The 20,100-nt window shown below is 44.9% G+C and overlaps 1 protein-coding gene across 24 annotated transcripts in view; it reads left to right on the plus strand.

The window, feature by feature from the left end:
• The first annotated feature begins 14,732 nt into the window (after positions 1 to 14,732).
• Positions 14,733 to 20,100, plus strand: part of LOC100381748 (Ubiquitin carboxyl-terminal hydrolase 13) — a 47,563-nt gene continuing 42,195 nt past the window's right edge. For 5 of the 24 annotated variants that reach the window (XM_008679282.4, XM_035967016.1, XM_008679287.4 and 2 more), the window contains exons 1-11: positions 14,808 to 14,997; positions 15,184 to 15,259; positions 15,400 to 15,550; positions 15,657 to 15,814; positions 17,142 to 17,407; positions 17,486 to 17,704; positions 17,771 to 17,879; positions 17,985 to 18,100; positions 18,389 to 18,487; positions 18,652 to 18,761; positions 19,212 to 19,286. In XM_008679282.4, the coding sequence (XP_008677504.1) occupies positions 14,974 to 14,997; positions 15,184 to 15,259; positions 15,400 to 15,550; positions 15,657 to 15,814; positions 17,142 to 17,407; positions 17,486 to 17,704; positions 17,771 to 17,879; positions 17,985 to 18,100; positions 18,389 to 18,487; positions 18,652 to 18,761; positions 19,212 to 19,286 (1,403 nt within the window). In that variant the 5' untranslated portion in view covers positions 14,808 to 14,973. Of the gene's footprint in view, positions 14,998 to 15,183; positions 15,260 to 15,399; positions 15,551 to 15,656; positions 15,815 to 17,141; positions 17,408 to 17,485; positions 17,705 to 17,770; positions 17,880 to 17,984; positions 18,101 to 18,388; positions 18,488 to 18,651; positions 18,762 to 19,211; positions 19,287 to 20,100 lie in introns of all 24 variants that reach the window. The other 19 variants (XM_008679283.3, XM_035967022.1, XM_020551632.3 and 16 more) reach the window with 12 other exon arrangements.

Raw genomic sequence — 20,100 nt, forward strand, 5'->3', positions numbered from 1 at the left:
TAAAGTTTTAATTTTCAGGTTTCGCCTATCCACCCCCCCTCTAGGCGACTTTCAATTGGTATCAAAGGTAGGCACTTCATCTTGAGTCTAACAACTCGAAGTGATGGCTCGTAGAAGATCCCAAAAGAACAAGAAGACTCCTCCAACGAACGCAACTCAAAAGGAGGTAACTCTTGAGATATTATTTGATGATTGTTCTAATTATGATTCATGGTCTACTAATGTGATAAATGCCTTTAGAACCATACATCCTCAATTAGAACAAATTATTGACAAGAGTATTTTCCCCTCTAGTTTTAATGGAAAAATTAATTCCGAGGAGGATCAAAGATGTTATCGCTTAAACTACCTAGCTTTTGACATCTTAAACAATTCTCTTAGCAAAGAAGATTATCGTGCCTTCATATCAAACTATGACGAATCCATTCCCGATGCGCATGATATTTGGACTAGAATTAAAATCAAGTTTGATGAGTCCAAACATAATAGTTCATTTAATGCCTCAACTTCCTTTAGTTTTTGTGATACTAACCCTTGCAAGGAAGAAGGAGAAAATGAACGATGGAGACCAAACGATGAATCCACCTCTCCAAAAGGTTTGTCTTCCCATTTCGATTCCCACATGTGTTGTGTAGCTAATGAAAATGATAGCGGAAGCACAAACGAGGATGAGGAGGAAGAAAGAAGCTTTGTGCATCTCTACGCTCGCCTAAGCCAAGAAGATAAGGCGGTCATGCTCAAACTTCTAGAAAGAGCGAGAGAACAAAGCGAAGCTCGTCAAAGGCTAGAAGATATTCTCTCCATAAAGATGCAACACTTTGACGAGTTGACTAAAGAACATGAGGAGCTAAAGTGCTCTCATGTTGATTTGGTCCAAAGGTATGAAACTATTTTAATTGAGCAAGATAACGCTTTACATTGTATCGCTCAATTAGTAAATAGGAATACCTTGCTTAAGGACCAAATAGAAAAGCTAAAAGTTGAAAATCTAGCTTTTCAAAATAAATATGATATGCTTCTATGTTCTCATGAAAATCTTATAGATGATCATATCATATTAAACATTGCTCATGAGGTTGTGATAGAAAATTTAAAATCCCAACAACCTCACTCATGCACATGTATTCAAATTGATACTATATTACCATGTGCTAATGCTTGTTGTTTGTCAACAAGCAAATCTTCCTTTGAGCAAGAATTTGCAGGAACAAATGATGATTCATATCAAAAGCTCAAAGAAGAAAATGAGAGGCTAAAGAAGAGCTTGACACAACTAAAAGGGAAATGCATTGCCCAACCTTCTCAAGATAACCGTGATCACATGGTGAAGAAGCTTGAGACGGGAACAACCGTGGCATGCACTACATCCCTTGAAGAAAATGTCAAGGATTTGAGGATTGCCATGAGGAGGAAACAAAAAATGAAATTCAACACCTCCTCCAAAAGCCTCAACCACGCCTCCACAAAAGGTAACATCCAAGGTATTGATCAAGCCACACTTCACATTAAGAGGTGTAGTGAATGCTTTGAAATGGGGCACTTGATTAGGTCATGTCCCTATATTAATGGCTTGATTATTAACAAGGATGATAGACTTTGTTTTAAATGCTCTAAGAAAGGACACTTGCTTAGATCTTGTCCCCATTTAAAACAAAAAGGCATAGGGTTAGAAAAGAAAGTTTTTACTAACCATGTAGCAGGCAACAAGCAAGGAAAGAAGAAAACTTCAAAACTTGAAAAACGCCTATGCTACACATGCCGAAGAAAGGGACATCAATGCAAGGATTGTCCCATTGGTAACAATTCCACTCCTAGCTTGTCAATTAATTTTCATGTAACTAGGCAACCCAAAATTGCAACTTGTGCTAGAAAGGTAACAAGTTTACCAAACGCTAGCACAAAGGACACTTGGGTTCTTAGATCTTTGTTTACTAACCTTAACGGACCCATCAAGCGATGGGTACCAAAATGTGCTTGACAAGATTTGTAGGAGAAGGAGATGATATGAACCTTTGGGGTGTTTGAGGAAGTTAATTCAATTCTTATCAACTCAAGCTATCAATCTTCAAATGATCTACATATTCAAGATTGACCCAAGGTTGTTTCAATATGTTATTCAAAACCCATATCATCTCGGGGAAGATATTGATGTTGTAGGAATTAAAGAATTATCATGTGCGGAATTTCAAAGCCTACAACATGGAGGAAAGTCAAAGGATGGTAACATTTATATTCTTAAGTGCAATTATCTTAATTTGTCATGTGTCTTGTGTAGTCACATAGAAATAGAAAGCACTTAAGGATGTTTTAAAATTATGTCATCATTCTTTGAAGAAATTCCTTTCATATGGTAGATTGTGTATTTATCAATTCTATATTATGACAATCTACATGTTTTAAATTGTTGCAATTTTACATGGCATGTTTTTACATTAATTATTATTGCCATGTTCTAGATATAGAGAGATATTTCATGTTCTTAAAAGAATAAGGTGTCATGTAAGGAATTCAAATACTTAGGACACTTATAAAATGAAAGTTCTCTCTATAACTAGAAAAGTGAGACTGATGTTTTTATCTAAAGTAATTCAAGTAGTCTCACTTGTAGAGAATAAGTTTCTCTATGGAAATGCGTATCTCATCATGTCTAGGAAATTCTATCCAATAATTCATGTTGTATCTCTTATTGCTTAATTGGATATGATTCTTCTACATTTATCGCTCTCCATGTCATGAATTAGATTTATTCCCTTAAGTCTCAAGAATTTAACCATGCTTGTTTTATGAGTTAAAACTAGGCATACTTCATGGAATAATCTAGTTCATATTATAAAGTTTCCATGCTTTAGTAATTCACCTTTTCATTCCCTATCAAAATGATTACTAAAAGGAAACTAGTGCTTGTGTTGCTACTAACATTTCTCTTAAGTTCAAATTATGAAAATCTACAAGAAAGAAAGTGCACAAGCCTCATGGGTTGATCTTCACCCAAAGGAAGAAAGGTAACAGCAAAGGTATGGGAACTCATTCTCTTAAGTTTGGTTCCCATCTCAATGGGTATTTAATCTAAATTATCATATTCTACCCTTGTGAGGAATAGATTCGCTATTGGACCGAAATTAACTAAGTGTGCTTTCAAATATCATTTTCTTAATGCTCATGTCCATTAGAATCTATTTAATGCCTTTGCGATATCTATATATATGTTATCATATTGTTTTACTTCCAAGTAATGATTAACTAAATTCAATATGATAAAGTAAAATCTCCAATGATTATTAAAAAGCTTAAAAGGTGCTCTCTCATATTTCTCAAATGTAATGCACTAATGTTAAGGATTTTACTTCATGTCTGTGTGACTTGTGGATGATGAATTATGTATGCTAATCATCTAAAGCAATCATCTTTCATCATACACTCCCTTGCGCTATTGACATCTCTCTCAAGTATTTTCAATAAGTTTGGAAGGAAAAAGAGACAACTACAAAGGGAGGACACTCAAATGAAAAAGGAAGAACATCAAGAACAACAACACCTACTTGGACAATAAGGTCTTCACAACAATCAATGGTGTAGTTGTAAGCATTCTAAATCTTTTTTTTGTGAGAATACAAAGCTTAAGTTATTTGTTGCAAAATTTATGAGCCTTGATCAAAATGTATAATGCTTCCCCCTTTATGTCCTTAAAAGTGAATATCAATTCTTTCAACTACCTGATGCATATCTTTAGGGGGAGTCCATTCTTATATTTTGATTATGTTAAGACTATTGCTTTATCTTAATAATTTCATATAGTCTCTTGCATGAGAATAATGTTTCTCATATAGTATGCTTCTTCACATCAATCCAACTTGTTAAAATAATGTCGCTTTTATCAAAGATTGTTGCTTTCATTTCTAAAGTAGCTTGCTTATTGGATTCTCCTACTTTTAAGCTTGATTGAAAGTTTAATGTCCTTGTTGCTCTCTTGATCGCATATTGGTTGATCATTAAACAACTTCGAGTATCACTTATGTTTCTTAGTGCCTCATGTAATTTCAATTTGATCTCAATTGATAATTTTAATTGACATCTATCTTGATATGCACTAAGGAAAAAGGAGAATTCATGATTCATTTATGCAACTTGTGATCCATTTGATATATGCTAACAATAACTTGAAAAAGATCACTAGTTGTAGAACTCTCTCTTGTGCAAAGTATTTCCACACATTGTCATTGAGCATAGGTCTTAAGCAAACAAGACTAAGGACAAAAGCACAATGAAGAGAGCGTCGACAAGTAAAGGAACAAAACGGGTAAAACTTATTCCTATCATTTACATATGTACCTAAAATCTTCCTCTTATATACACTCTTTGCATATCTTGCATAAAAGGAAGAGAAAGCATGTCCATGCATTTTATCCCTGCTTCATACCTAGTTTAACCTCTTAAAATTTCACTCATGCATTATTGCATCTTTGCTAAAACTAGATGAAGTGATTCTATTGTCAAAGAGCTTAAAGCTTAACCTTGTAACGAGGATAAGCTGCCTTTGTTCCAAAGGTGGATGGTCCTTAAGTCTCTTTGAAATCCTTAAAGGAAAATGCTTAAAATATCTGCAACATGCTTTCATAAGTGCATAAACTGTCTTGAGCATCACTCATATACTATGACACAATGCACTTCACTTTCTCTATGATATAGACTTGTTCTCATTAACCTAATTATGTGCACTTGGCATTTAAGGCCAAAATATGTATTCCTCTCAAGGCACATATTTAGGGGGAGAAATCTATATTATATAGAACTTTGATCATACTTAATTGACATATCTCTTGATCATATCTCTTTCATTTTGGTACAAATGCATATATCCTATTTTTCCCGTACCATGACTACGACTAATATGTTTCCAAGTATATTACTATGCTAAGTCGTAGATTGAAAGGGAAATGGAGTCTTCGGCGAAAACAAAGGCTTCCACTCCGTAAATCATACTTCGCCATCACTCCAAGCAACTCTCTATTCTTTGGGGGAGAAATGAGCATCAAAGAAAAGGACTTCGTCTCTGGAAGAGAGTAAGAGCCCAAAGCTAAAAGACTGAACCTCGCCTTTAGTATAATCTTAACTCATTTATTTATGCCCAAAGGGGAAGATAGCACTTCAAGGGCTCTAATGATTCCGTTTTTTGGCGATTCATGCCAAAAAGGGGGAGAAATGAGCCCAAAGCAAAAGGACCCACCACCACCAAATTCAAAAACTTAGTGCTTTCCAAAAGTATTTATCATTTGGTATCCTATTATGTTCAAAAAAAAAGGGAAAAAGTAGTATTTCAAAAATGGTATATCAAAACCCTCTTGAACACTAAGAGGTGGATCTCTTTTAGGGGGAGTTTTGTTAAGTCAAAGGAAAAGCATTTGAAACAGGGGGAGAATATTTCAAATCTTGAAAATGCTTTACAAACTCTTATTCATTTACCCTTGACTATTTGCAAAAGATCTTTGAAATGGATTTACAAAAAGAATTTGCAAAAACAAAACATGTGGTGCAATCGTGGTCCAAAATACTAAATAAGAAAGAAACATTCCTTGCATATCTTGTAAGTAGTTATATTGGCTCAATTCCAAGCAACCTTTACACTTACATTATGCAAACTAGTTCAATTATGCACTTCTATATTTGCTTTGGTTTGTGTTGGCATCAATCACCAAAAAGGGGGAGATTGAAAGGGAATTAGGCTTACACCTAAGTCCTAAATAATTTTGGTGGTTAAATTGCCCAACACAAATCTTTGGACTAACTAGTTTGCCCAAGTGTATAGATTATACAGGTGTAAAAGGTTCATACTCAGCCAATAAAAAGACCAAGTTTTGGATTCAACAAAGGAGCAAAGGGGCAACCGAAGGCACCCCTGGTCTGGCGCACCGGACTGTCCGGTGTGCCACCGGACAGTGAACAGTACCTGTCCGGTGCACCAGGGGACTCAGACTCAAACTCTTCACCCTCGGGAATTCTCGGAAGCCGGCGCGTTATAATTCACCGGACTGTCCGGTGTGCACCGGACATGTCCGGTGCTCCAAGGAAGCGCGGTCTCCAGAACTCGCCAGCCTCGGGTTCGCGCGGCAGCCGCTCCGCTAAAATTCACCGGACTGTCCGGTGTGCACCGGACTGTCCGGTGTGCCAGCGGAGCAACGGTCATCTTCGCGCCAACGGTCGACTCTGACAGTAAACAGTGCAGAACAGTACACGCGGCAGAAGTCAGAGCAGAGGATCAGAGAGGCACCGGACTGTCCGGTGTGCACCGGACTGTCCGGTGCCACATGAGGACAAAAGCCTCCAACGGTCGACCAGCTCCAACCCCAACGGATAGGATGACGTGGCTGGGGCACCGGACATGTCCGGTGTGCACCGGACTGTCCGGTGCGCCCATCGCCAGCAGACTTCATCAACGGCTAGTTTTTGGATGGTGGCTATAAATACCACCCCAACCGGCCACTTCAAGGTGTGGGAGTCCAAGCAACATTCCAAGTCATCTAGTTGACATACTCAAGCCCTCCCAACCACATATATTCATTGATACATCCTATACACAAGATCTAGCCCACTACAACCAACACAAGTGCCACAAAAGAGAGAGCGAGCAATTGAGAGCTACTCAATTGAGTTTAGCCCTAGTGCCCTGTGAGATTCATTGAGAGATAGTGTATGCTTCATCTTTGTGTTCATTTGCGCGTGGAGTTTTGACTCCCATTCAAACTTCCTCCAAAGTGTTGGAGGCTTGTAAAAGCTAGCAAGAGACATCAAAGATTGTGGTGGTCCTTGTGGGATCGAGAGTGATCCTTGAGAAGAAGAAGAGCTCGCCGATCCTTGTGTGATCGGGAGAGAGGGAAAGGGTTGAAAAAGACCCGTCCTTAAGTGGACTCCTCAACGGGGACTAGGCCTTCGAGGGCCGAACCTCGGTAAAACAAATCACCCGTGTTCATTGTGCTTTTGCTTGTGATTTGTTTGCTTTCCCTTACTCTAAGTTCTCTTGCACTATTCTTTGCTCATATCATTTGGTGTTGCTTCAAGTTAAAATCTCATTTAAGTGAAGCAACACTCCGCAAGAAAAGAACTTGAGTTAGTGCTCTTTTTCATCTAAGCTTTCTTGCTTTGTTATCATAGAATTATTAGTTGTATTGATTTATCACTTCCGCTTTATTTGAAAGCTATACTCTTTACCAGCAAGAACTTAGTTTTTATACTCCGATAATTGTTCATCTTGTTCTAACCACTAATCAAAGGATCTAGTTGGGGGATAAAGTTTTAATTTTCAGGTTTCGCCTATCCACCCCCCCTCTAGGCGACTTTCAGTAAGCCTCGACCGTTTGACCAATGTGCTCTCCGAACACGTGGTTCATGCACCTTTGGTATGTCCCACCCGCATTCCTCAAACCGAATGGCATAGTAATGTAGCAGTATATGCCAAAAGGTGTGATGAAAGAAGTCGCGAGCTGGTCGGACTCTTTCATCCTGATTTGGTGATACCCTTAGTAGGCATCGAGGAACGACATGGTTTCGCACCCAGTAGTGGAATCCACGATTTGATCGATGCGAGGCAGAGGGTAGGGAACTTTCGAACATGCTTTGTTTAGACCAGTGTAGTCTACACACAACCGCCATTTCCCGCCTTTCTTTTTCACAAGCACAGGGTTGGCTAGCCATTCGGGATGGAATACCTCTTTGATGAACCCTGCAGCCATCAACTTGTGGATCTCCTCGCCTATGGCTCTGCGCTTTTCTTCGTCAAATCAGCGCAAAGGCTGCTTCACGGGTCAGGCTCCAGCTCGGATATCCCGTGAGTGCTCAGCGACATCCCTCGGTATGCGAGGCATGTCCGAGGGATTCCACGCAAAAACTTCGGCGTTCACGCGAAGAAAGTCGACGAGCACTGCTTCCTATTTGGGGTCGAGCTCGGAGCCGATCTGGACTTGCTTGGAGGTGTCGTTGCTGGGGTCGAGAGGGACAGACTTAACCGCCTCAGCTGGCTCGAAGTTGCCGGCGTGGCGCTTCGCATCCGACACCTCCTTGGAGAGGCTCTCCAGGTCGGCGATGAGGGCCTCAGATTCGGCGAGGGCCTCGGCGTACTCCACGCACTCCACGTCGCATTCGTACGCGTGTCGGTATGTGGAGCCGACGGTGATGACCCCGTTGGGGCCCTGCATCTTCAGCTTGAGGTAGGTGTAGTTGGGGACGGCCATGAACTTGGCGTAGCATGGTCTCCCCAGCACTGCGTGGTAGGTTCCTCGGAAACCGACCACCTCGAACGTGAGGGTTTCCTTTCAGAAGTTGGAGGGAGTCCCGAAGCAGACGGGCAGATCGAGTTGCCCAAGGGGTTGGACGCGTTTCCCGGGGATGATCCCGTGAAAGGGCGCCGCGCTGGCCCGGATCGTGGACAGATCGATCTGCAAGAGCCCGAGGGTCTCGACGTAGATGATGTTGAGGCTGCTGCCTCCGTCCATGAGGACCTTGGTAAGCCTGACGTTGCTGATGATGGGATCAACAACGAGCGGGTACTTTCCCGGGCTCGGCACGCGGTCGGGGTGGTCGCCTTGGTCGAACGCGATGGGCTTGTCGGACCAGTCTAGGTAGACTGGCGCCACCACCTTCACCGAGCAGACCTCCCGCACTCTTGCTTGCGGTGCCGAGCCAAGGCGTTCGCCACTTGCCCACCATAGATCATGAAGCAGTCGTGGACCTCGGGGAACTCCTCTGCCTTGTGGCCCTCCTTCTTGTCGTTGTCGTGGGCTCTGCCACCTTCCACCGGGGGCCTGGCTTTGTGGAAGTAGCGCCGAAGCATAACGCACTCCTCAAGGGTGTGCTTGACGGGACCCTGATGATAGAGGCACGACTCCTTGAGCATATTGTCGAACAGGTTGGCGCCTCCGGGAGGCTTCCGAGGGTTCCTGTGCTCGGCGGCGGCGACAAGGTCTACATCGGCGACGTCGCATTTCGCTTGCGACTTCTTCTTGCCCTTCTTCTTGGTGTCGCGCTGAGCGGACGCCTCGGGGACGTCTTCCGGCTGGCGCCCCTGAGGCTGCTTGTCCTTCCGGAAAATGGCCTCGACCGCCTCCTGACCAGAGGCGAACTTGGTGGCGATGTCCATCAGCTCGCTCGCCCTAGTGGGAGTCTTGCGACCCAGCTTGCTCACCAGGTCGCGGCAAGTGGTGCCGGCGAGGAACGCACCGATGACATCCGAGTCGGTGATGTTGGGCAGCTCGGTGCGCTGCTTCGAAAATCGCCAGATGTAGTCCCGCAGGGATTCTCCCGGCTGCTGGCGGCAGCTTCGGAGATCCCAGGAGTTCCCAGGGCGCACGTGTGTGCCCTGGAAGTTATCGGTGAAGGCTTTGACCAGGTCGTCCCAGTTGGAGATCTGCGCAGGAGGCAGATGCTCCAGCCAGGCTCGGGCGGCGTCGAAGAGGAACAGGGGGAGGTTGCGGATGATGAGGTTGTCATCGTCCGTTCCGCCCAGCTGGCAGGCCAGCCGGTAGTCCGCGAGCCACAGTTCCGGCCTTGTCTCCCCCGAGTACTTGGTGATGGTAGTTGGGGTTCAGAACCGGGTCGGGAACGACGCCCGTCGTATGGCCCGGCTGAAAGCCTGCGGACCGGGTGGTTCGGGCGTGGGGCTCCGATCCTCCCCACTGTCGTAGCGTCCCCCACGCCTGGGGTGGTAGCCTCGGCGCACCTTCTCGTCGAGGTGGGCTCGACGGTCGCGGCGGTGGTGCTTGTTGCCGAGGCGACCCGGGGCCACAGGCGCTGTGTCCCGCGTGCGCCCGGTGTGGACCGAGGCTTCCCGCATGAATCAGGAAGTCGCAGCGCGATGCTCCGGGGGTACCCTTGCCTTCGGGAGGTAGAGCTTTCGGCCCATCGGACCACGACATCCTCCATGAGATTCTTGAGCTCTCCCTGGATACGCCGCCCCTCGGTGGTGGATAGTTCTGACATCGCTCGGAGTAGTATTGCTGATGCAGCCAGGTTCTGGCCAACCCCACTGGAAGCCTGGGGCAGCCTTGCCCTGGCATCGTCGGCGATGCGGTGCTGGACGTCCTGGGCCAGATGACGCGCTTCTCCGGCCGGTGCTCGGCCTGCCCACTCCTGCCCGATATTATGCCGGAGCTGCACAAGTTGTCCTGCTTCCTCGTCGAGCCTGGCCTGCATCTCGCGGATTTGCTCGAGCTGTGCGTGCTGACCCCCCGCAGGGACTCGGACCACAACTAGTTCCCGAAGGATGTCAACGCGAGGCGCAGGCCTAGGGGGATCGCCGTCCTCCGGCATACCAAGGTGGTTGCCTTCGTCGAGACCCCCTAGATCGACGTGGAAACATTCATGACTTGGGCCATAGTCCTCGTCGCCAAGGTTGTGGCTATCATCGGAGCAATCGAAGAGGCAGTAGTCACATGCGGTCATGAAGTCCCGCATGGCACTGGGGTTACCGAGCCCGGAGAAATCCCAACCAGAATCGGGCTCGTCATCTTCCTCGGAACCCGGGGGCCCGTAGGTCGAGACGGCCGTCAATCGGTCCCAGGTTGACCACATATGGTACCCCGGAAGGTTAGGATATGCCTTTATGAAAGCGTCCACCGAAGCGGGATCGCTTGGCGGGTCGAAGCTGAATCTAAAAGGCACAGGATGGGAAACAGATGGTACCTCTTGATCAACGGATGGTGACAAAGTCACGTCGGGGACGGACTGCACCGTTATGTCAGGTACGAGGCTAACGCCCAGCAAGTCCTTCGCGAGCGTGCTGGCGTCGTCCGTCTGCTTGGGGTTGGCGTGTTGCGGGGAAACGACGCTCGTCTTCGTCTCAGACGCGAGGTCAACGTCCGCCGTGTCCCCCGTTGGGGCGTCGGCGCCGTCGACTCGCTCGACAGCCGACGAGGTGCCGCCTCCTGCTCGGCCATGGTTGCCACGCCTCCTCCTCCGTCGGCGGGGAAGGTGACGGGACATACCCAGATGCTGTTCTTCCATCACGTGGGGAAGACGTCGTCGATTCCGCCGCCGGCGGGCGGGCTGACGGCCGCCATTGTCATTGTCGCGCGGCGGAGGAAGTAGTACCATGTCGTAGCTGCCGTCGAGGGACATGAACTTGAGACTCCCGAAACGGAGCAGCATCCCGGGCTGGAGAGGTTGCTGAAGACTACCCATCTAGAGCTTGACGGGAAGCTGTTCGTCAACACGCAGCAGGCCCCTACCTGGCGCGCCAACTGTCGACGTTTCGACCCCGGGAGGTCCCTGGACCGACGAGTAAATTGTCGTTGCGTGTCCCAGCCCAGATGGGTCGGCGCGAGACGGAACATAAGGGGGAGCAAAAGAGAGAACCACGGCTCGTGTTGTCCTGAGCCCAGGACAGATGCGCTGCAGTAGGGGGTTACAAGCGTTCGCGAGGGAGAGAGAGAGCCTTGTGCGTCAGCCCGTCCTCCCGCGCGACCACCTTCTCGTACGAGGGCCCTGAACCTTCCTTTTATAGATGTAAGGAGAGGGCCCAGGTGTACAATGAGGGGTGTAGCAATGTGCTAACGTGTCTAGCAGAGGGAAGCCAGAGCCCTATGTACATGCCGACGTGGCTGTCGGAGAGGTTTTGGTGCCCTGTTCATGTGATGTCGTGGTCGTCGGAGGAGCGCTTAAACCCTGTAGGAGCACAGTTGTCGGAGCTGTCGGGTCCTTGCTGACGTAGGGGGCTGAGAACCGCCGTCGTCATGGAGCACGCGGGGTGTCATCATTACTTGTTTTCCCATGGCGAGCCAGATGGGACGCCGGTCTTGTTCCCCGTAGCCTGAGCTAGCTAGGGGTAGGGTAATGATGTACCCCCTGCGGCGTGGTCGATCCGAGCCCGAGGTCGGGCGAGGCGGTGACTCCTCCGAGGTCGAGGCTGAGTCCGAGCCCTGGGGTCGGGCGAGGCGGAGACCGTCTTCCGAGGTCGAGGCTGAGTCTGAGCCCTGGGGTCGGGCGAGGCGGAGTCCGTCGTCCGAGGTCGAGGTTGAGTCCGAGCCCTAGGGTCGGGCGAGGTGGAGCTTCCTATGGCGCCCGAGGCTGGACTTGGCTGTTGTCAGCCTCACCCTGGCGGGTGGCACAACAGTCGGAGCGGTGCAGGCGTCGCTGTTTTCCTGTCAGGTCAGTCAGTGGAGGGGCGAAGTGACTGTGGTCACTTCGGCCTTGTCGACTGAGGAACGTGCGTCAGGATAAGGTGTCAGACGATCCTTGCATTGAATGCTCCTGCGATACGATCAGTTGGCGAGGTGATCTGGCCAAGGTTGCTTCTTCGCGAAGCCTGTCCGAGCTGGGCCTCGGGGCGAGTCGAAGGTGCGCCCGTTGCTTGAGGAGACCCTCGGGCGAGACGTGAATCCACCTGGGTCTGTTGTTCTTGCCCGAAGCTGGGCTCGGGCGAGGCGAGATCGTGTCCCTTGAGTGGACGGAGCTTTGACCTGTATTGCATCCATCAGGCCTTTGCAGCTTTGTGCTGATGGTGGTTACCAGCCAAGTTTTAGGAGTCTTGGGGTACCCCTAATTATGGTCCCCGACAGGAAGAGAGTAATTATTACAATATAGGTGTTTGAGTGCAACCTACTTGTTACATAACTGGAAGGTAAACACCTTCCACGAGTTCGTACGTAAGTTTTTTTCCTCCTGCTTTGGAACAACCTTGGCGTAGACACAATAAAATTTCATAGGCTCTTCACCTACAACAACATGGATCCAAAGAACCCTGAGTACATGTTATATCCTGACCCCTAGGATGGTGATATCCTAGCCCAAGGCTTAATAGAATTATTAGAGTACTCATATCAACAAGGTGCATTTTTTCCGGAAGCTATCTCGAAAGAACCTCAAAGTTAAGTGTGCTTGGCTTGTAGCAATTTAAGATGGGTGACTGACCGAGAAGTTTTATCGGGTGCGCATGAGTGAGGACAAAGTGCGCACAAAAGATTAGTGCTAGTCTATGGAGACAATATATGATCCTAGAGAGCTGCCAGAAGTAAGTATCGCCAGTCCAGGGATTGGACGGGGTGTTACAGTACGAAGATACTTTCGCAAGTCTTACCCGACCAAAGAAAAGACTCTCAAGGATATGATGGCTTTAGGAAATCAAGGTAAGGTTTAGCAACAATCAGTGACTCCTTTGCATAAAAACTTACTAAAGTTGGTCCTTATGCTTACTTGCCAAGTTAGGTAGTTTTTTGAATCTAGATTGTACTAATCTAGACCAATCACTTAACATATTCCAACTTTGTTTTTCCCATCTTGGTTTCACTTGTTAACTACGATGCGGGGCAATGACCAGGTCTTCATGTCTAAGAAGTAACGACGACCGAATCGGTTAATACCCAGCTGGGGATCCCTAACCACATGACATATGTAGCACTTAACCCTTGCATATGTCTCCCCACACCCGGGTTCCTCAAGGCCAGAATGGGTTCACGCCAACCAAGAGCACAAATACTCTACCGTCCAGCCTCTTGCCACGGAAGGTACATGCTACTCTCGCCATCTCTTGACTCCCATTGCATGGTAGCCTTTCTGGTATTGGTCCAATCGAGGCAAAGCTTACCCATGACAAGGTATGTGGTCAGTTAAAAGGTACTCGATCATCAAGCCTACAACGACTCGATCCTTAAATGACTCTGATGAAGACACTACACCGAGACTCCTTTCTCGTGCAAATCAACCGTCCGGTCTCATCATTTAAACTTATAATCTCAAAAATTTGGTACCTGACAAAAGTACTCTTTTCGAATGTTAAATCTATCATGTCCATGATGGATTCAACACCACAAGTTCTTTTTCATAAAATCCCCTTATCTAGAGCGAAACATCCTTTTTAAAATAAAGACTCTTAATCATCTAAGCAGGGCTAAGCATCATTAAAAATATTTTTAAAGAAACCAGGTAACAAGAAATTATTTCCAATAAACCAAGGAAGGTAATGCATCAATAGTTTAGTCATACAACTCCTATCACCTAATGCATATAGGAATGCTAAGAAAAGCTTTACTTATCGACTCGTGCTGCTAAAGTATGAAGAAGAAATATTTCTTGTCTCCTTTTCTCTTTACCTTCATTCTAATCTGATTAAACATTGACATTTGGATACGAGAATTCTGATAATGCGTTTACAGATGAGTTAGAGGTTAATCTGCATTAGACACTGTAAAAGTGTTGGATACCGTAATTAGGGATACCCAAATCACAATCCTAAAATGCTTATACGTTTGAGTAAGAAAGGTCATAAGCAAACACGCTTCTAACCTTACCAAGGCACGAGGGACCTAAGTCAGGACTAGCCCGAGGCCACACCGGGTGGAAAACGCAGTCACAACTTGCTCGAGGCCAACTCTAGACAAGCAACACATTTCCGACTCGTCCGAGGGCATCTCGGGTGATGTTCTAGAAGGTGACCAATTTCGCCGACCAACTCTGCGAGGCCCCGGGCGGGAGGCAAAGTCGTGACTTGCCCGAGGCTACCTGGCGCGGGAGACGCAGTCACGACTCGTCCGATGCCTAGCAATACATGGAGTTGTTTTACAATATTGATAATGTTTGGTACAGATTTTACATATTATAGTGATGTTTGTCGTTTTGCATCTATGTTTTATACAATTTTTTTGCTCCTGTCAGAACGCAGGGTCACGTACCTAGTAATGACAATAAAGATGTAAAAATACTATCACAAATTAGACATCAGATTAGTTAAGGGACTATATAAGTTGTTTTCATTTTTTTTGTTTTTTTTTCAAAATTAATTTTTTTTGCTCAGAATAATTAAGTTTTCCCATGTGTAAGCTTTTCTCGCACTCGTACTCCCTCCTCCGCTCCGGCTAGGAGGCTGCTCCCTCCGCCGCTCCGCCTTCGTCGCGCGGCCATCGTTTCCGGCTCTGTCCCCGGATATCTCTTCGCCACCGCTTCCTGCGCCGCGGCGCCGCCACAACCGAAGGCGACCCAGTCGCCTTCAACACTATGGTGACTCCTCCCACTGTCGAGGTACGTAGGCATTCACGCGTCGTCCACTCCTTTCCGTCCTCGCCCCTTCCCCACGCCCCTTCCCCGCGGCCGTACTCCTCGGTTGCTTCCCACCCGGCGATCCATCGATCAGAGTGGCGCCTCTCGTCTTCGTCCCTAGGGTTTATCGGATCTGATCCCTCCCCCCGTTGCCCTACTCGCTCGCAGCAGGAGGACGAGGAGATGCTCGTGCCCCGCCAGGAGGCGGTCGACACCGACGCAGCGCAGCCCATGGAAGGTACTGGTACGCTCTTATCTCATTTTGCTGCTTTGCTTCAGTTTGATTTGTAGCTTGGTTTGACAATGTGCCACATTAGAAACTTAGTTCTGTGTGCTGGCATTATCCTGATTCTCCATACGGACGCGTTTCCTGGATATTGGCAGTGGTGGCACAGACTGAGGTGGTGAGCACGGCGGAGAGCCAGCCTGTGGAAGATCCGCAGACATCACGGTTCACTTGGACAATTGAGAACTTCACCAGGTTCAGTGAGAAGAAGCACTATTTAGAGGTTTTTGTTGTTGGCGGATTCAAATGGTGAGCTCCTTATCCTTCCACTGTTCTGCCTGCAGAAACCATGGAGTTTTTTCCCTAGCCCCTCTGTTCTTTAGAGTACTCATAACATCTGTTGACCTTCATGCAGGAGTGTGCTGATTTTCCCCAAGGGGAACAATGTGGACCACTTCTCAATGTACTTGGATGTTGCTGACTCAACCAGCCTTCCGTATGGTTGGAGCCGCTATGCTCAGTTTAGTCTTGCTGTTGTAAACCAAATCCAGCCAGAGTTTACGATACGCAAAGGTGTAGTCTTGCTTTATGCTGTGTTATCCGCGTCTTCATGCCATAAATGCGCACTTGAATGCAGAGGGAAGAATGTTAAACTAGAAAATATTACATGCCAAAGCAGCACATATAAACACGGGAGTAGAAGTGTTTGAAGAATGAAGACACCACTATTCTCATCCAAACATTTTTGTGATTTTGTCTGGAAATGCTTCTGATTTTAAAGATTTTCTTGCATCAGGTGGGGAGCAGTTAACCTCATGTATAATGGTTTTGCCGCCAATTTAAATTTTTATGGTCTCATGCTGGATTGGTTGGTGTAGACAGTCTTGCTGATAACTTACCATGGTTGCATCCCTGACCTACTTAGCTTAGTATTAGGTCTCTGAGTTTGAAATAAACCTTTGATTCTTAAATCTGTAATGAAGCCCCAATTAACAGATTTGCAACTTGTGTTGTGTCATCTATACAACTATATAACTAGAGTAAAATTGTTAGCTTCCAGTTTTTTGAGAACACACTTGTGTATCTTTGCATCAAAGAGAGAGGTTAGCTTCCAGCTTGCACCATTATTGTGAAAACCCACCAACTTTAGTCAGTGAAATGGTTAGGGGGTGTTTGAAACTTTGAATGCACTAGAGCTAATAGTTAGCTGCTAAAATTAGTTGAAGACATCCAAATAATCTAGCTAATAGTTCAGCTATTAGCTACTTTTAGCAAATTAGCTAATAGTTAGCTAGCTAATTCCACTAGCAATTTTTAGCCAACTGACTATTAGCTCTAGGACATTCAAACACCCCCTTAGACTATCACTATGTAGGTGATATTAGTGGCATTAAGTGATTAATCAGTGGCAAAGCCTATTATCAACTGTTTTCTTGGCTAATCATTACAGTGTAATGAAGAATAAACTGCAAATGCTGTTTATTACAAATTATGTTAGAAGTGATATTTTTTCATAACCCTAACAAACAAGTTCCTGTTGTAGGCACCATCTGGGTGGTAGACCAACACCTATTACCAAATTTTCGATTAGATTGGCATAGGTGATTAGCCAGGATGATTTCCATATAACATGCTGTCCATGATTAACGATGGATTGATTTTTCTGTTCTATCTATATATACTTGGATATTGTTGCTATGAATTTTTACTTCATTTCCAATGATCACAAATGTGGCCTAATGCCCCAATGCAAACTTTTATGTTTTGTTGGTGATTAATAGGATGCATAGTGTTCTTGATCTAATTATGCTGATAAGGCACACTTTATCACCTTTGTTTGCCAATGGTTCTTGCTATGGATGTATCTAGCACCAACCCATTGTTTCTTCCCTGTCTGCAGAGACCCAACATCAATTTAATGCTCGTGAGAGTGATTGGGGTTTCACATCTTTTATGCCTTTGAGTGAGCTCTATGATGCAAGTAGAGGTTACCTCGTGAATGATACTGTTGTTGTGGAGGCCGAGGTTGCTGTCCGCAGAATTGTTGACTATTGGACATATGACTCAAAAAAGGAAACTGGTTATGTGGGCCTGAAAAACCAAGGAGCTACCTGTTATATGAACTCCCTTCTACAGACACTATACCATATACCCTACTTCAGGAAGGTATGGTACTACCATGCATTCTTACATTATAGGCATTATTTGTACTGCACTTCACTGATTTATTTTTTCTGCTTTAAGGCTGTATATCATATGCCAACCACTGAAAATGACATACCATCAGGAAGCATTCCCTTGGCGCTGCAGAGCCTTTTCTACAAGCTCCAGTACAGTGACAGTAGTGTAGCTACAAAAGAGCTGACAAAATCTTTTGGTTGGGACACATATGATTCTTTCATGCAGCATGATGTACAAGAGCTCAACAGAGTTCTGTCTGAGAAACTTGAGGACAAAATGAAGGTAACATATATAGTGGAACCTTGATGTATAGTGCGTTTTATCTTTTACTAACCTCATACTTCTTAGGGAACTGTCGTAGAAGGAACAATTGAGCAATTATTTGAAGGTCACCACATCAATTACATTGAGTGTATAAACGTTGAGCATAAATCTAACCGCAAGGAATCCTTTTATGGTATGGGCTGTCTTTTATGTTGTTTGCTGACTAAGCTATGCCTTGGTAGCCCAAGCGGTAGCAATCTTGGTTGCCGTACTTAGTAATGCTTATATGGCCTTGCAGATCTTCAGCTTGACGTCAAAGGCTGTCGTGACATTTATTCGTCGTTTGATAAATATGTTGAAGTTGAACGTCTAGAGGGTGATAACAAGTATCACGCAGAGAATCATGGTCTACAGGTAACCAACCATCTTGCTATTCATTAAGATGAAAACCAACTAGAGTTGGTCTATTCATCAAGATATTTTTGTAATTTGTGAGCTTCCATGTATTCATTTACTGATATAGAAAAACCAAATTATAACACAGTATAGCCATATAGTGAACATGTAGACTGCATGTGATATTCCTTATACTTGTTCCTTTTTTCAGTTTGATGAAGGAAGTTTGTAAGTTATGATAACCTTTTTTTTCTACAGTTTATTTTTTAAGATATCTCATGACTGGATTCAATTTTGATATCGCAGGATGCAAAAAAGGGCGTTCTTTTCCTTGATTTCCCCCCTGTTTTGCAACTCCAGCTGAAGCGCTTTGAGTATGATTATATGAGAGATAGCATGGTTAAGGTTTGTTCTGATAACTTGCACTTCGTTCAGTTAGTTATATTGTTCATGTACTTTAGGGTACACTTGATTGATTTGTGCAGTAATTACAATCAATCTAAATCAAATATATTTTAACACCTATTCTTTATTGTGATTGTCATGTCTATTAATACTTGCTTGCCCAGATTAATGATCGCTATGAGTTCCCTCTGCAACTTGATCTGGATAGAGATGGTGGCAAATACATTGCTCCAAATGCAGATCGAAGTACACGAAACCTTTACACTCTTCACAGGCAATGGCTTTTACCACTTACTGCACATCTTTCTTGGCTTTAAAGCGAACCAATTTATTTACTGTCCGCGACATGTCCTTTTTTTCTTGAACACCATGACATGTTCTTTTGTTATGTCTTTTTAAAGTTCTGAGACACAAGAGAATTTCTAGTTATTTGTTCCATCTAAAAACAATTGCTATTTGTTTTACCAACATCTATGTGGGGCATAGGTTGCTATTTATTGCTACACTTAAGAAGACGTATGTTTAAGGAAAATGGTTGATCATGTACAAAATGTAGCCACATGAACATGCAGATTTGCAGACACTGCCATGTTCTGGGGTTGTGGGGATTCACCTCTTGTACAATATATCTACAGTTCAGTCCTTTTTTCTTCTCCACCACCTAAGCCAACACTTGCTTCTGCAATTCTTTGTGTACTAATACTGTTTATCATCTTTTATTCAGTGTTCTTGTTCATAGTGGTGGGGTACATGGTGGTCACTACTATGCATTCATACGGCCAACTTTATCTGAGCAATGGTAGGCATTTGTATTGGTTTATTGTCATGTTACACTTGCTTAACTAGTTGATAGATAATTTGATTGCATTTTCCTTGCACTTAAATATTTAATGGTTGGTTATAACTATACCAACTTCCATTCTTAAGTTGGAGAACTAAATTAACTGACTAAAAAGTCCGTGTTTCTGACCTGCCAGTGATTACCAGTGAATGATAGCAGTCATGTTTATAACTGTACAATTGTGGTACTGTAGAGTGTGGCATAAGCCATTGCAGACCAATTTGAAGTTTCAGGTCCTGTTTTCCCCTAACCAGTTGTCTATGGGAATGCACCCATTTAATTGGTTCCGTTTTTTGAGAACTGTTAGCAACTGCAACTAGTTGCCTATTAGAGGGGTTAGTTACGCTTGTGTTCAGAATACACATTTCACATTTGTCACTGCTCCCAATACACATTTGCACCCTCAGCTGCTTGTAGTCCACATTCATCAACAGCTGAACAGCATCAGCCATGTCTTGAAAAATCCTACTAGAAATAATATTATGCTCAATTAGTCCTTGATACAAGTTCAAGGAATAAACACAGTACATTAATGACCATTTGCATATGAACTACTTGAATACCGTACATACAACGACAGAACTTTTTGTCCAATTTGGGATATGCTAGAAACCAAACCATAAGGAGCCGCAAACAGAGAGAATAGTGGTATCAGTACTGGGAACAAGAACAATAATAAATGAGATTGGTATCCTAGTTCATGGTTTCTGCACTTGGATTTGTATTCTCCATGTGCTCATATCCAATGATAAAACATGTTCAGTACCTCGTC

This window comes from Zea mays, chromosome 4 (genome assembly GCF_902167145.1).
Source record: "Zea mays cultivar B73 chromosome 4, Zm-B73-REFERENCE-NAM-5.0, whole genome shotgun sequence".
Lineage (NCBI taxonomy): Eukaryota > Viridiplantae > Streptophyta > Magnoliopsida > Poales > Poaceae > Zea > Zea mays.